We start from the raw sequence: 14629 nt of genomic DNA, 5'->3' as shown, positions 1-14629 counted from the left end.
TCACTGCTGAGGAGACATTACCTGAGACAACAGCCCCATAAGAGGAACCTGCAGCTGCATTGACCAGCTCCGAATCCGTATCTGAAGTATCAGATAAAAAATAGGGGTAGGCGGGGGTCGCTTCTTGACCCCCTGTCCCTGACAGGCCAGCTCCACCCCGGATACCAAAGACTCCAAAACTGCCGATAATGCATTAAAAACAAGTGAGGTACTGGAGGGTCCTGCGGCCACCTTGAGGGGATCCGGTGGGGATACCTATGCGGCAGGGTCATGGATTATACCAGAAATTTGCAGGCGACAAAAAAATGACAAAGTAAAAAACTTTTTTTTTTTTTTTGTATCCCCCAGTTGCAACAGCGCCCCTCAGTGTTACCTGCCTTTTTGGACCCCACAGAGAGAGAGAGAGAGAGACCCCAAGGCTCATCCCTGATGCACAGAAGTTTTCATCAGCTTGCTCAGTGCTGTCCTGTTACAGACAGGAAGTCTTCGGCCCTTTTTCCTGGGTAAAGGAGGCGGCTCCGCCCTTAACACGCTTCCGGCGCCTCCCCCTGGCTCCACGAGGTGTTTGGTCACCTCAAACATGGCCGCCCCATGCTGGAGACACGAGGCTACGCCAATATGGCGGCCTCGTGTGCTCTGCAAGACAATGGCGGCGGCCTGTTAGGATAGCAGCGGCTTAGCAGCGGCCTGCGGGATGCTGTATTCAGCCTAGCAGCCTGCGGGAGTGCATCGGCCCCCCAAACTTCACCCTGGATGGTGATCAGCCTGGCCGGTGGTACCGGACCCTGGCGGGCCGCATGCGGTCCGTGGGCCGTCGGAAGGCAGCCTGCCCTAGCTGGAGGAATGCGATCTGGACTGCAGTTATACATGCATAGACATCGCCCTGTGAACCTCTGACAGGTAGGATACCTTATGCTACCACAGTAATATTCTAGTACTGCCACTGACTTCAGTCATCTTTACAGTTTTGAAATGACATTAGATTGTCAGCTCCCAAACCAAGCCTCCTGGTTTCTTGTTCACAAAAATCACACTCAAATAGGGAGATCTGTGACATGTTATAGGAAAGAGGGGAGACCCATCCTTACCATTTCAGAGAGGGGCCCGCGTTCACCACAAAACCGTCAGGGGGAAAAAGGGGAACATACTACTCACCATACCGGAACCAGGCGGGCGCCAACTCCTGACAGAACCCCTCTCCACCGGGGTGGGGGGGCTGTCGACCAATACGGACGCCGTGACTCATGGTCATTGGCGTTTAAGCGAGACGTTTAACTCGCAGGGTCAGTCCCCGTCCAGTGGGACTATGTCGCGGCCGACCCAGCGCGGAGCTATGGCCTGCACGCGCTCGTAGGCTGAACTGGGTTGACCACTGGATCTCAAAATCCAGCCCGTCGCCCAGTTCCAGCTTTCTTGCTTGAAGATCTCACAGGAACACTGGAGAAAAAAGCTGTCTAAAAAATCTTTCTAAGAAAAAAATCCTGCCAGGACCGAAGATCCTAGCAAGGCATCTAGGTCCTTACTCCTAACTAGACAGAAAAAACTGATTTGCTGTAGCAGGAAGTGAGAGGATATACCCTCTGGGACTGCCCCTAGGGTGTGGCCAGAACGTTTTCTTTCCTGTCTAGTCCTACTCCTGTAGAGGGCAGTATAACCCGAGTTGTTATTAATCAACGAGGACTACGTCTGTCAATGAGCGACAGAGAAATAATGGTAGCCACACAAAAAATGGATTTTTGTAAAATCTTACCGTAAAATCCTTTTCTCTTAGCTCATTGACAGACGTAGTCCTCGGTGATACACCACCTTCGGGTTATGTTGCCTCCACAGGAGCAGGACTAGACAGGAAATTAAAAAGCTCTGGCCACACCCCAGGGGCAGTCCCAGAGGGTATATCCTCTCTCTCTCTGCCTCAGCAAATCAGTTATGTGAAAAAGAAGTCTTTAGAGATTTTAACCCAACTCAAAAACACAGAGGGGCGGGGACTACGTCTGTCAATGAGCTAAGAGAAAAGGATTTTACGGTAAGATTTTACAAAAATCCATTTTTCTCTAGCGCTCATTGACAGACGTAGTCCTCGGTGATACACCACCTTCGGGACGTCCCAGAGCAGTATCACAACTGAGGGGTGGGAAAATGGAAATCAAATCCCAATCTAGAAGGCCCAACCGGTGCCAACTAGAAGTTTACAATGCTCATCCTTAATGATGAGACTCAACAAAAAAAGAGAAAACAATTTTTCTTTTTTTTTTTTTTCAAACAGAAAAAAACCCTCGAGGTAGACCACCGGTCTCCTCAAATTGCGGCCTGCAAAACCTTGCGGCCAAATGAGGCATCCGCCGATGCCGTCACATCAATTTTATAGAATTTTGTAAAGGTATGTACTGACGACCAGGTGGCCGCCTTACATACCTGGACCACTGACGCCTGATGGCGAAAGGCCCAGGAACTACTGAGCGCTCGAGTGGAGTGCGCCCTAACAGGGAACGGAGGACTCTGACCCTTAATAGAATAAGCCTGTACCACCGTTTGTCTAATCCATTTGGCAATGGTCGCGGCAGATGCAGGCAAACCCTTTCTGGGGCCATCCGTGATCACAAAAAGTGAATCCGTCTTACGGAATGATTCCGTAGCTTTCAGGTATACCCTGATTGCCCGAACCACATCTAAGGAATGCAACGCATGTTCCCGATGATGCTTGGGCTGAGGACACAAGGAAGGTAGTACAATATCTTCATTCAGATGAAAATCTGAAACCACCTTGGGAAGAAAAGATGGCTTAGGATGAAGTACTACCTTATCCCTATGAATCACTAGGTATGGGGACTGGCATGATAATGCAGCCAGTTCTGACACCCTGCGAGCAGAAGTAATAGCCACCAAGAAGGCCACCTTCTGGGATAAAGTAAGCAAGGGAATCTCCCTGATGTTTTCAAAGGGAGGTTTCTGTAGAACCGACAAAACCAAATTAAGATCCCAAGGCGGTAAGGGCGCGCGGACTGGAGGAGCCAGGTGCCGCACCCCCTGGATGAAATTCCGCACCAAGGATTTGGTAGCTAAAGGCTTCTGAAAGAAGATTGCTAATGCTGAAACTTGACCCTTGATGGTGCTCAAGGCTAGCTTCTGCTCAACCCCCTGTTGCAAAAAGGCCAATATTCGAGACACCGAATAGGTACGTGGAGGAAATCCTAAAGATTCGCACCACGCAATATAAGTTTTCCATGTGTGATAATAGACTTTGCTGGAAGTCGCTTTCCTTGCTTTAATAAGGGTAGGAATGACTGAAGCTGACAAACCTCTGTCCTTCAGTACTTGGGTCTCAATGGCCAGGCCATTAAACCCAGCGACTGTAAAGCATGATGGTAAATTGGTCCTTGAGACCACAGACACTCCCTGAGACGAAGTTCCCACGGAACGTCTACGACTAACATGTCCAAGTCGGCCAGGCCGGCTTGAGGAGGCCAGCCTAGAATTTCTAGGACCACTGGCGCTGATTGGATCTGAACCAGGCGTCCCTAGAGGTATCTGGCCCCGACCATCCGAGAAAGTCTGGTCGTTTTCTGTTCCCACACATTTATCAGATACCTGATAGTTATCAGGAAAGGTGATCTTTTCTGGTTGAACCTCAGGGACCGAAGTCACCCGACTAGAGGCTACTTGGCCTATCTGGTCAACCAGATCCGATTCCTGTGAGGTATAGGGACTAATCTTAGGAAAAGGTAAAGGAAAAGATCTATTCAGGGAACGGTAATTACCGCTTCCTGTAGTACTTAAATGTTGGAAGGGAAGAATCGCACCGGTAGTAGTGGTTGATGCTCGATCTAATGTCCTGAATACCGGTGAAAACGTCCCCCCACCCTGAAACCGGGTGGGGGCGCACCTTCAGGCTGTGTACTCCTTTGCTTCGGGTTTGGCTGGGTTGGTCCTTTGCTTGTCCGACCAGCCCTTCTTGAACCCTCCTGGAGGAGTCTTGCCTTTCCCGCTAGTACCAGCCGGGCGCCCTTTATGGGCGGTAAAGAAAGGTCCTCGCTTGTTGCGAGGTCCCTTAGCTTTAGCAGCCTGTGGCAAAAAAGTGCTCTTGCCCCCAGTGGCATCCTTAATGATTTCATCTAGGTTGGCCCCAAATAGACGATTCCCTTGAAAGGGGAGATTTGTCAAGGTCTTCTTGGAACCTAGGTCAGCTGACCAGCATTTTAACCATAGCACACGTCTGAGGATCACCGCTGTCTTAGATGCATACCCTAATAAGGGAGTAGTGTCCAAGGCTGCGTCACAGATAAACTGTAGCCCTTGTATAATCTGTTCCATCAAATCAGATGTCTCCTGGGGAATATCTTTTCCCCTAAGATCTTGGCGTACCATTTTCGCCCATTCCGTAAGTGTCTGGGAAACTAGACCAATAACAATTACTGGTCTAAAAGCTGACCCTATCAGAGAGAAGATGGTGCGGGACTCTGCTTCCATCTTTCGATCCACCGGATCCTTAAAGGACGAAGTGTCCTCCACTGGAATAACCGTGGCTTTATTTAGCCTGGAAATAGGCGGATCCACGACTGGTGGTACCGTCCATTTCTTAATGATGGATTCCTCAAACGGATAGCGTCTAGCAATACGCTTGGAAATAGTAAAGGTACGTTTAGAATGCTCCCATTCTCCTTTAATCTGATTACCGAAACATTTAGGTACAGGAAAAGCCTTCATCGTCTTGATGGGCTTATTAGTACCAAAAGGAATCTCTGTTTCAGTTGCCTCTGCCGGTAAAGCCTCAAGTTTTAAGGTTTCCTGCACTGCCACAACTAGTGCGTCCACCAATGCTTCTTCCTGAATAATAGCAGGAGAAGAAGCGTCCTCCTCACTGTCTGAGGGGGCTTTACCTGGGATAACAGCCCTTGCAGAGGAACCTGCAACTGCCGTGACCACCTCTGAATCTGAGTCAGAGGTGTCAGATGGTATAGGGGTAGGCGGGGGTCGCTTCCTTGACCCCCGTCCCTGACAGGCCGCCTCCACCCGAGCCACCATAGACTCCAAAATTGCTGTAAATGACTCTATACTCTGTGCACCGGCGGGTCCCGTGGCCCCCTCGAGGGAAACAGGTGGGGGAATATGTGTGGCAGGGTCCATGATTACTCCAGTTACTTCCTGGATAATATAATTCAAAAATAAAACTTTTCCTTTTTTTTCTTTTTTTTTTTCGACCCCCAGCGCCACAAAAGCCCCTTAGTGTTACCTGCTAGGGATCCCTATCGATCGAGAGAGAGAGAGATAGACCCCCAGGCTCACCACTTGATGCTCAGAGTTTAACTGCAACAGGTTACAGCACTGTCTTAACAAACAGGAAGTCTTTTGGCTGGCTGCCCAGGAAGAAAGGAGGCGGCTCCGCCCCTCTGTACGCCTTCCGGCGCCTCCCCCAAGCTCCACGAGGTGTTTGGATCACCTCAAACATGGCCACCCCCATGCTGGAGACACGAGGCTACGCCAAAATGGCGGCTCGTGCGATCCAGCAAAAAAAAAAATGGCGGCGGCCCGTACTGAATAGCGGTGTGCTGCAGGGCACACAACACTCTCACTGCATGGGGATATGGCGTGGTTGGCGGTACCGGCCCTGGCGGAACGCATGGCCGTTCGGGAGGCCTGCTAATAGCTGGAGATCTGATTAGGAAGGCAGTCTACATGTCCGTGGCTTCTGACTGGTAGGTAGCTTATTCTTAACCCATAAGATTCCCAGAATGCCACAGATTACATCTTTAAAACATGTATACAATTAGATTGTTAGCTCCCAAACCAAGCCTCCTGGCTTTTTGCACACATAAAATCACACTCAAAGTAGGAGGATCTGTGTCATGTTGTAGGATAGAAAGGGACTCTATCTTACCATACAGAGAGGGGCCCGCGTTCACCACAAAACCCGTCAGGGGGAAAGGGGGAACATACTACTCACCATACCGGAACCAGGCGGGCACCAACTCCTGACAGTACCCCTCTCCACCGGGGCGGGAGGGCTGTCGACGGATACGGACGCCGTGACTCATGGTCTTTGGCGTTTCAGCGAGACGTTTAACTCGCGTGGACAGTCCTTCAATGGGACTTTGTCGCGGCCGACCCAGCGCGGAGCTATGGCCTGCACGCGCTCGTAGGCTGAACTGGGGTGACCACCGGATCTCAACATCCAGCCCGTCGCCCAGTTCAGCTTTCTTGCTTGAAGATCTCACAGGAACATTGGAGAAAAAAGCTGTCTAAAAAAAAATCCTTTAAGAAAAAATTCTTGCCAGGACCTAAGATCCCAGCAAGGTGTCTAGGTCCTTACTCCTAACTAGACAGAAAATAACTGATTTGCTGAGGCAGAGAGAGAGAGGATATACCCTCTGGGACTGCCCCTGGGGTGTGGCCAGAGCTTTTTAATTTCCTGTCTAGTCCTGCTCCTGTGGAGGCAACATAACCCGAAGGTGGTGTATCACCGAGGACTACGTCTGTCAATGAGCGCTAGAGAAATATTGACACTTTGGGCCCAATTTGGACATTTCAACTGAGTTGTGTACTCACTTTTGTTGCCAGCGTTTTAGACATTAATGGCTGTGTGTGGAGTTTTTTTTGAGGGGACAGGAAATTTACACTGTTATACAAGCCGTACACTCATTACTTTAAATTGTAGCAAAGTGTAATTTCTTCAGTGTTCTCACATGAAAACAGTAAATAAAAAATTTACAGGAATGTGGGGGGTGTACTCACTTTTGTGAGATACTGTACAGAAGCCAAAATAGAAAGAAAAAAAAAATTGCATACCTCTTCTATGTTGCTGCTTTCTAGCAGTTTCCACCTCAGTTGACCCTTCAGTCCTTTAATTGTCTTCTTGACTGCCATTAAATCATCCACATTTGGATTTTTATTGATCCATTGTACAATATTATTTTTGAACTGTAAAATAAATGAATGCATTTTAAAATTATTAATGACCTTTCATGATCAGATTAATAAAACAGTAAAATACAGATTTGAATCAGTGTACTTCTGAATATTTAAATATCAAATTCCCTCGGGAAGCTCCTTTTTACGCTGTGATAGTCTCAGAGGTCTGTTTAAAGCGCAGAGAGCATCATGAAGAACAAGGAACACACCAGGCAGTTCCGAGATACTGTTGTGGAGAAGTTTAAAGCCGGATTTGGATACAAAAAGATTTCCCAAGCTTTAAACATCCCAAGGAGCACTGTGCAAGCGATAATATTGAAATGGAAGGAGTATCAGACCACTGGAAATCTATGAAGACCTGGCTGACCCTCTAAACTTTCAGCTCATATAAGGAGAAGACTGATCAGAGATGCAGCCAAGAGGCCCATGATCACTCTGGATGAACTGCAGAGATCTACAGCTGAGGTGGGAGACTCTGTCCATAGGACAACAATCAGTCGTATACTGCACAAATCTGGCCTTTATGGAAGAGTGGCAAGAAGAAAGCCATTTCCTAAAGATATCCATAAAAAGTGTCGTTTAAAGTTTGCCACAAGCCACCTGGGAGACACACCAAACATGTGGAAGAAGGTGCTCTGGTCAGATGAAACCAAAATCAAATTTTTTGGCAACAATGCAAAACGTTGTTTGGCGTAAAAGCAACATAGCTCATCACCCTGAACACACCATCCCCACTGTCAAACATGGTGGTGGCAGCATCATGGTTTGGGCCTGCTTTTCTTCAGCAGGGACAGGGAAGATGGTTAAAATTGATGGGAAGATGGATGGAGCCAAATACAGGACCATTCTGGAAGAAAACCTGATGGAGTCTGCAAAAGACCTGAGACTGGGACGGAGATTTGTCTTCAACAAGACAATGATCCAAAACATAAAGCAAAATCTACAATGGAATGGTTCACAAATAGACATATCCAAGTGTTAGAATGGCCAAGTCAAAGTCCAGACCTGAAGGCAATCAAGAATCTGTGGAAAGAACTGAAAACTGCTGTTCACAAACGCTCTCCATCCAACCTCACTGAGCTCGAGCTGTTTTGCAAGGAGGAATGGGCAAAAATTTCCGTCTCTCGATGTGCAAAACTGATAGAGACATACCCCAAGCGACTTACAGCTGTAATCGCAGCAAAAGGTGGCGCTACAAAGTATTAACTTAAGGGGGCTGAATAATTATGCACGCCCAATTTTTCAGTTTTTTATTTGTTAAAAAAGTTTGAAATATCCAATAAATTTCGTTCCACTTAATAAATTGTGTCCCACTTGTTGATTCTTCACAAAAAATTACAGTTTTATATCTTCATGTTTGAAGCCTGAAATGTGGCAAAAGGTGGAAAAGTTCAAGGGGGCCGAATACTTTCGCAAGGCACTGTATATATTCTAATACATATAGGCTTGAAGATCATTTCACCTTAATATATATCCCCCCACCTCCACTTGGTCCGGGCTTTGAAATATATTGACCCACCGCTGTAGCTAATTATTTGATGTCTTGTGGATTATCCAATGTATTTTGCAACATTTAACTGATTATTGGTAAGATAGAATAATACATTTTGTATGTGCACATATATGTGCAGTATTTTATGTAGACTTGTGTGCACTATTAGAGCATTGCTGTATTGAAATTGGGCTGTGGTGTATGAATTTTCATGCATATTCCCTTTTTCTCTTAGACTCTTTGATTAGTATACTTAACGATATTCTCCAGAAGAAGCGCCGTATCGCGAAACATGTAGAGAACGTTACCGTGTACAAGTGAACCCACCGCCAACGTTGGAAAAAAACCAAACATATTTTATCGTATGGCTGTAAATTGAGAACAAATGGTTTCTGGTTTTACTTAGTATCTTGAAATGTGTGGTTCACTTATGACTATTTGAATCACTTTTGTTGCATTACATTTTTATAATAATGCTTTTTGCATACGTGTTCCTAAAATGAGCTTTTAATATATATTTTTTTGAATTACATTAAAATTTTTTACGACAATGTGTCATGCCGTCGTGCCAATAAAGTCCATTTTGAAAATGCCATTTAAAATTTCCCGTACATGTTAGGATGAGGCACTCATTTATTCTGGTGTCCATAGCGTCATCCTATGGTGACACTAAAAATCTTTAATTCCAGATTTGAATCAAGGCACTAAAAAGAAAAAATAGACATCGGTTCACTTCAAGCACATGCACATTTTCCCACCCCAGGAAAACTCTTCTGAATATAGCATAACTTCAAACACAGAGATTACGGTAACTTGTGTCCCTCAAGGGGCTCCGAAAAATGGATTTTATGGTAAATACAAAAATCCCATTTTAATGCTCATCTGTTGAGTGGCACAGGAGGTCTATCACATTTGGGACATCCAAAAACAGTACCAACTGAGGTGTAGCACAACAAATAACTAAAAGACCCAACGTAAACAAAAGAACTCCAATGTGGACTGTCTGCAGCTCAGAAGCCAACGAAAGGAGGATTCTAAACCTGAGGCAGACATCAGAAAAATCCACCAATCCCACCCAGGTAGGGGAAAAAAAATAACGGAGAACAGAAGACCAGGTCGGGGTCTTGCACTTGGAATTCTATGCTTTATGCTGGAAAGATCATGAGACATTGGTAAGTATATAACAAATAAACCTGTGTGCTACTAAGCAATGTGTGTAAAATTATGTGTAAGTAAATGGAAAAAAAAAAAAAAAAGCTGCTGGCACTATTCACAAACCCAAAAATGTGTGCAAATAAATGTGAAGAAAAACCAAATTATATAAAATTGCACATATCAAAACCACTTAAAAAAGTTTGTGTAATCAAAACAAAAAAGAAAGTGTCCATGCAAAATAGAGGAAACCGCCTTCTCCACATGAATAATAAATACACACATCTGCTCCTTTAGTGCTCAAAAAAAGGTGAAAACAACTGAGTCACCAAAAAGTGCTTCCCCCTTTAGGAATAATATCACCTGATGTAATGCTACAACTACAGACAAGTAGGGTCTCCCTTTGAGACTATTCGGGAGATTCCCCTTGCTTACGCTGTTCTAGAAGGTGGCCTTTTTGGTGGCTATCACCTCTGCGGGCATGGTGTCGAAGCTGGCGGAATTATCTCTTCTTACCCCTTACTTCGTGGTCCATGTCTGTCGTTCCTTCCTAAAGTCTCCGATTTCCATTTGAATGAAGACATTGTGTTGCCTTCCCTCCTAAGGAATTTGTGTTGCATGCTCTGTATGTGGGGGAGGGGCTTGGGTGGTGATGACACCAGGAACTATTGTGAAGCTTTTTTGCTGGCTAAGGTGTTTGCGAAGATTGTGTGGAGTGAGGGAGAGACCTCTAACAACTGAGTTGTGCTCGTTCTAGTCTGGTGCGCTGGAAGCACCAGTAAATTGTGAGTACCCTGTGCTTTTGTTACAATAAATTGTGTTTTAAAGGATATAAGCTCTATTAGATTCTCTTTTTATGTATACTATGGATGATACGGGCCATCTAAGAGGAGTTACTGGAGATGAGGTTTGGACTGTGCTATGTTGAAGCTCTGGAGAGGAAAAGATGGAGTCAGATGTCAAACCTGTTAAATAAGCCACCAGGGAGTGCGTGGGCAGGGGTTGCTAAAGGAAGACTGCCAAGGCTGATACCTAGCCCTCAAGACCAATTTCTGCTCAACACTTCATTGAATGAACACCAGTCGACTCACACCACGAAATGTACGCTTTCCATGTACGATGGCAGATCTTCCTAGAGGTAGACTTCTTAGCCTTCGGCAGTGTCCGCATCACTGACCCAGGCAAACCTCTATCCTTCAGCACCTGGCTTTCAACCGCCAGGCCTTCAAACCCAGCGACTGTAAAGCAGGATGGAAGATTGGCCCCTGGGACAGTAGATCCTCCCTGAGAGGTAGACTCCAAGGGGCATATGCTACCAATCGCAACAGCCACTAGAATGACCGGAATCCCTTCCGCATCAATCCTGCGTAAAAGCGTGAAACACGTCTGGATGAAGGGACCACTTCCCCATAGTTCACCTGCCAGATTTCCACTCCTGGAATGTGTACGGTGGAGAGGGCCGGAACAAAGCGTTCTGCCCACCAGAGGATGCTGGCTACTCCCAGGGCTGCCAACACACTCTTTGTTCCACCCAGGTGATTGACATAAGCCACCGTTGTGACATTGTCCGAGTGGATCCTTTCCAGGAACCCCCAATGTTGATCCGCTCAGTGATACAGGCACAGCTTGATTCCAATTCTTGAAGTTCCAATACATTGATCGGTAGGCTGGACACCAGACCAGGGACCCCCTGGTTTCCAGGGTCAGCCGAATTGGATTGTCCAGAGACCTCGGACACTCATCCCATTTCGCCAGGATCTCCCTTTGAAGGGATCTCATTTGGAAATGTGGAAACAGAAACCGCCTCCAAAGTAGATACCATCAGGCCCAGCAACTGCATGCAAGTCTATGGGGGAGGACCACCTGCTGGACAGCAGTAGATGAATCACAGCATGCAACTTCTGGAGTTTGTTCAGAGGAAGGAAGCTTCTGGCTAGAGGAGAATCCAGAGTCCAACCCAGAGAATCCAATTTTCTGGATGGAATCTGAGCAGACTTCTGGTAATTTAGAAGCCAACCAAACTTTCAGGGTCTGTATAGCGATTTCCACGTCGTCCATCAAGGCAGCAGAGGACTCCGCTCGCAAGAGGAGGTAGTCCAGGTAGCCCAGTACCACTATCCCCTGCTGACGTAGCAATGCCAAAACTGGGGCCAACACTTTTGAGAAGAACTGAGGAGTGGAGGGCACAGCCATGAATGCTCTCCACAGCAGTAGGACTAGGTGGAAACAAATTTGACTACGCCCCTAGGACAGTCCTAGGGGGTATATTTCCCACTTCCTGCTATAGGACTTCAGTTTGTAACGAGCAGTGTCAAAAGAATACATAACCCAACTCAACAGAGGGGTGGGTGCTGTGTCCATCAATGAAATGATCAGGGAAAATAATTTTTACGGTAAGACAGAAATACAGTTTTCTCTTTCGTTCATTGACGGACACAGCTCCATAACTTCTTTGACCCTTGGGGCGTCCCAAAGCAGTGTCAACATGAGGGGGTGGGAAAAATAGAGCAATGCACATAATTCCCCAAAGGGCAAAACATGGCCAACCAGGTAAACCAGGAGCTCAACCAGAAACAACTGGAGCTTCCCAACCAGTGAAAATACATGCTCAAGAGGCAGGAGCCTCTGCAACAGTAGCCTGCAAAACTTTGCGGAAAAACTTTGCGGCCAAACGCAGCATCCGCAGATGCGAGTACATCCACCTTCTAAAACTTTGCGAATGTATGCACAGATGACCATATGGCTGCCTTGCACACCTGAACCACTGACGCCTGATGATGGAAGGCCCAGGAGGCACTAAGCGCCCCAGTAGAATGTGTGAACAGGTAAAGGAGTAATCACACCAGGCAAAATAAGCTTTCCAAGTACAGTAATATATTTTACCAGACGAGGCTTTTCTAGCCTTGATTAAGGTAGGAATGACCTCAGGGGAGAGACCCCTGTCTCTCAGGACCTGGTTTTCAACAGCCAGGCTGTTAAAGCCAGCGACTGTAAAGCAGGATGGAAGATCGGTCCTTGAGACAGCAGATCTTCTCCCATTGGCAGCCGCCAAGGAGGCGCGACTGCTAGGTGAACAATGTCCGCGTACCAGGACTGGCGTGGCCAGTCCGGTGCCACCAGAATCACCAAGCTCGGTTCTGAGGCCAACCTGCGAAGGAACCTGGATAACAACTGAATCGGAGGAAAGGCATACATCAGACAATACTGATGCCAAGGGGCCACCAGCGTATCCGAGGCGTCCGCCAGAGGATCACACGTTCTTGCCACGAACCTTTCCACCTCGTGGTTTAGCCGAGACGCGAACAGATCCACGTCCGGGGATTCCCACTTCACACACAGCCTTTGGAAGACCTCCGGGTGTAGGGACCATTCCCCCTGATACAGGGTCTGGCGGCTCAGATAATCTGCCTGCCAATTCTCCACACCCGGAATGTGAACTGCCGAAATCACGGGGACATGAGCCTCAGCCCAAGACAGAATGTCGGTCACCTCCGGGGCCGCCCGGGCACTCCCGGTGCCCCCTTGGTAATTTATGTAAGCCACAGCGGTAGCATTGTCCTTCTGTACCCATACAGGACGGCCCAGAAGTCGATCTGACCACTGGAAGAGACACAGTTTGATTGCTCTCAATTCCAAGATGTTGATCGGAAGGGAGGATTCCTCCCCCGACCAAGTGCCCTGGGCAGACAGGTTGCCCAGGACTCCACCCCAGCCTGACAGGCTGGCATCCGTGGTAATCACTGTCCACAATAACGGACGGAAGTATTTTCCGTCCGACACAGCCGGGGACTGAAGCCACCACAGAAGATCCATTCTGGTCCGGCGACTCAACGAGACACTCAGATCCAAGGACTGAGGTAGTCTGTCCCACCTGGCCAGTATCTCCGCTTGGAGAGACCGTGTGTGAAACTGAGCAAACGGTATTGCCTCGAACGCAGACACCATCAATCCCAGGCACCGCATGCAAGTCCTGAACGTCGAAGATTCTTTTTCCCTGAGAGACCTGATCTCGTTCTGAAGGGTCCGGCAGAAAAACCTTCGCTTGAGCAGAGTCCAGAACCATCCCCAAATAGGGAAGACGAACCGAAGGAGACAAAGTCGACTTCTGAACGTTGATGGTCCAACCGAACTCCTGGAGCGTCTGTACCGCGCAACAGGTTCTGACTGACACTCGATCTTAAACAGGAGATCATCCAGATACCTCAAGACCGCAATGCCCTGTGCCCGTAACAGGCCAAGAATAAGCGCCAGCACTTTGGTAAAGACCCTTGGAGCCGAAGCGAGACCGAAAGGTAACGCTACGAACTGATAGTGGTCCTCCGCTATGGCAAACCGGAGGTACCTCTGATGACCCTCGAAAATGGGGATGTGCAGGTACGCATCCTTCAGGTCGATAGAGGCCCGGAATTCCCCTGGACTCAGGGAGGCCACCACCGAGCGTAGGGATTCCATACGAAACTTTTGAACACGCACAAAGCGGTTCAGAGCTTTCCAGTCCAGATTTGGACGCACCTTGCCCTCCTTTCTGGGCACAGTGAACAGAGTAAAAACCTTGAAACCTGTCCCGATGAGGCATCGGGACAATCACCCCCTGGGCAAGGAGGTTCTGCACCGCTTGATGCAGGTCCTGTAGGCGCCCTTGGGTCAAATGAAGATTTGAGGGAAAGAATCTGTCCGCTGGCCGTGAAAGGAATTTGATCTTGTATCCTGATCGAATGATTTCCTGAACCCACCTGTCCGGAATTCGGAGCAGCTAAGGTTGGAGGAAACCGCGCAAACGTCCCCCCACCCCTGAAACAGGTGAGGGCGTCCCTTCAGGGAGAGGCGGACTGAGCCGCCGCACCGGCATGGCCAGACTTTTGCTTGCCCGCCCAGGGCTTTTTCTGGCCACCTTGGCCCTTGAAATGTTTTCCCTTGTTTTGTGGCTTGAAGGCATGAAAGGACCCCTGACTGGGTCTAAAGGCGGGACCCCGCTTGCCGCGAAAAGGCTTGTTCTTCGGATTTTGGGGCAGCAGAGTGCTTTTGCCCCCAGTGACACCTTTCACCAAAGTATCTAAAGCATCACAAAAAAGGCGAAACCCT

The 14629-nt window shown here is 47.8% G+C and overlaps 1 protein-coding gene across 1 annotated transcript in view; it reads right to left on the bottom strand.

Moving 5' to 3' along the window:
* LOC309556304 (serine/threonine-protein kinase 31-like) overlaps positions 1–14629 on the bottom strand; it is a 417430-nt gene that overhangs the window by 183006 nt on the left and 219795 nt on the right. Inside the window, exon 8 of the mRNA XM_082258745.1 lies at positions 6781–6912. Within this exon, the coding sequence (XP_082114871.1) occupies positions 6781–6912 (132 nt within the window). The remainder of the gene's footprint in view (positions 1–6780; positions 6913–14629) is intronic.

This window comes from Pelophylax lessonae (genome assembly GCF_965119305.1).
Source record: "Pelophylax lessonae genome assembly, chromosome: 5".
In the NCBI taxonomy this organism is placed as follows: domain Eukaryota; kingdom Metazoa; phylum Chordata; class Amphibia; order Anura; family Ranidae; genus Pelophylax; species Pelophylax lessonae.
The sequence above is the reverse complement of the archived record's forward strand: the minus strand, read 5'-3'. Positions and strand labels throughout refer to the sequence as shown.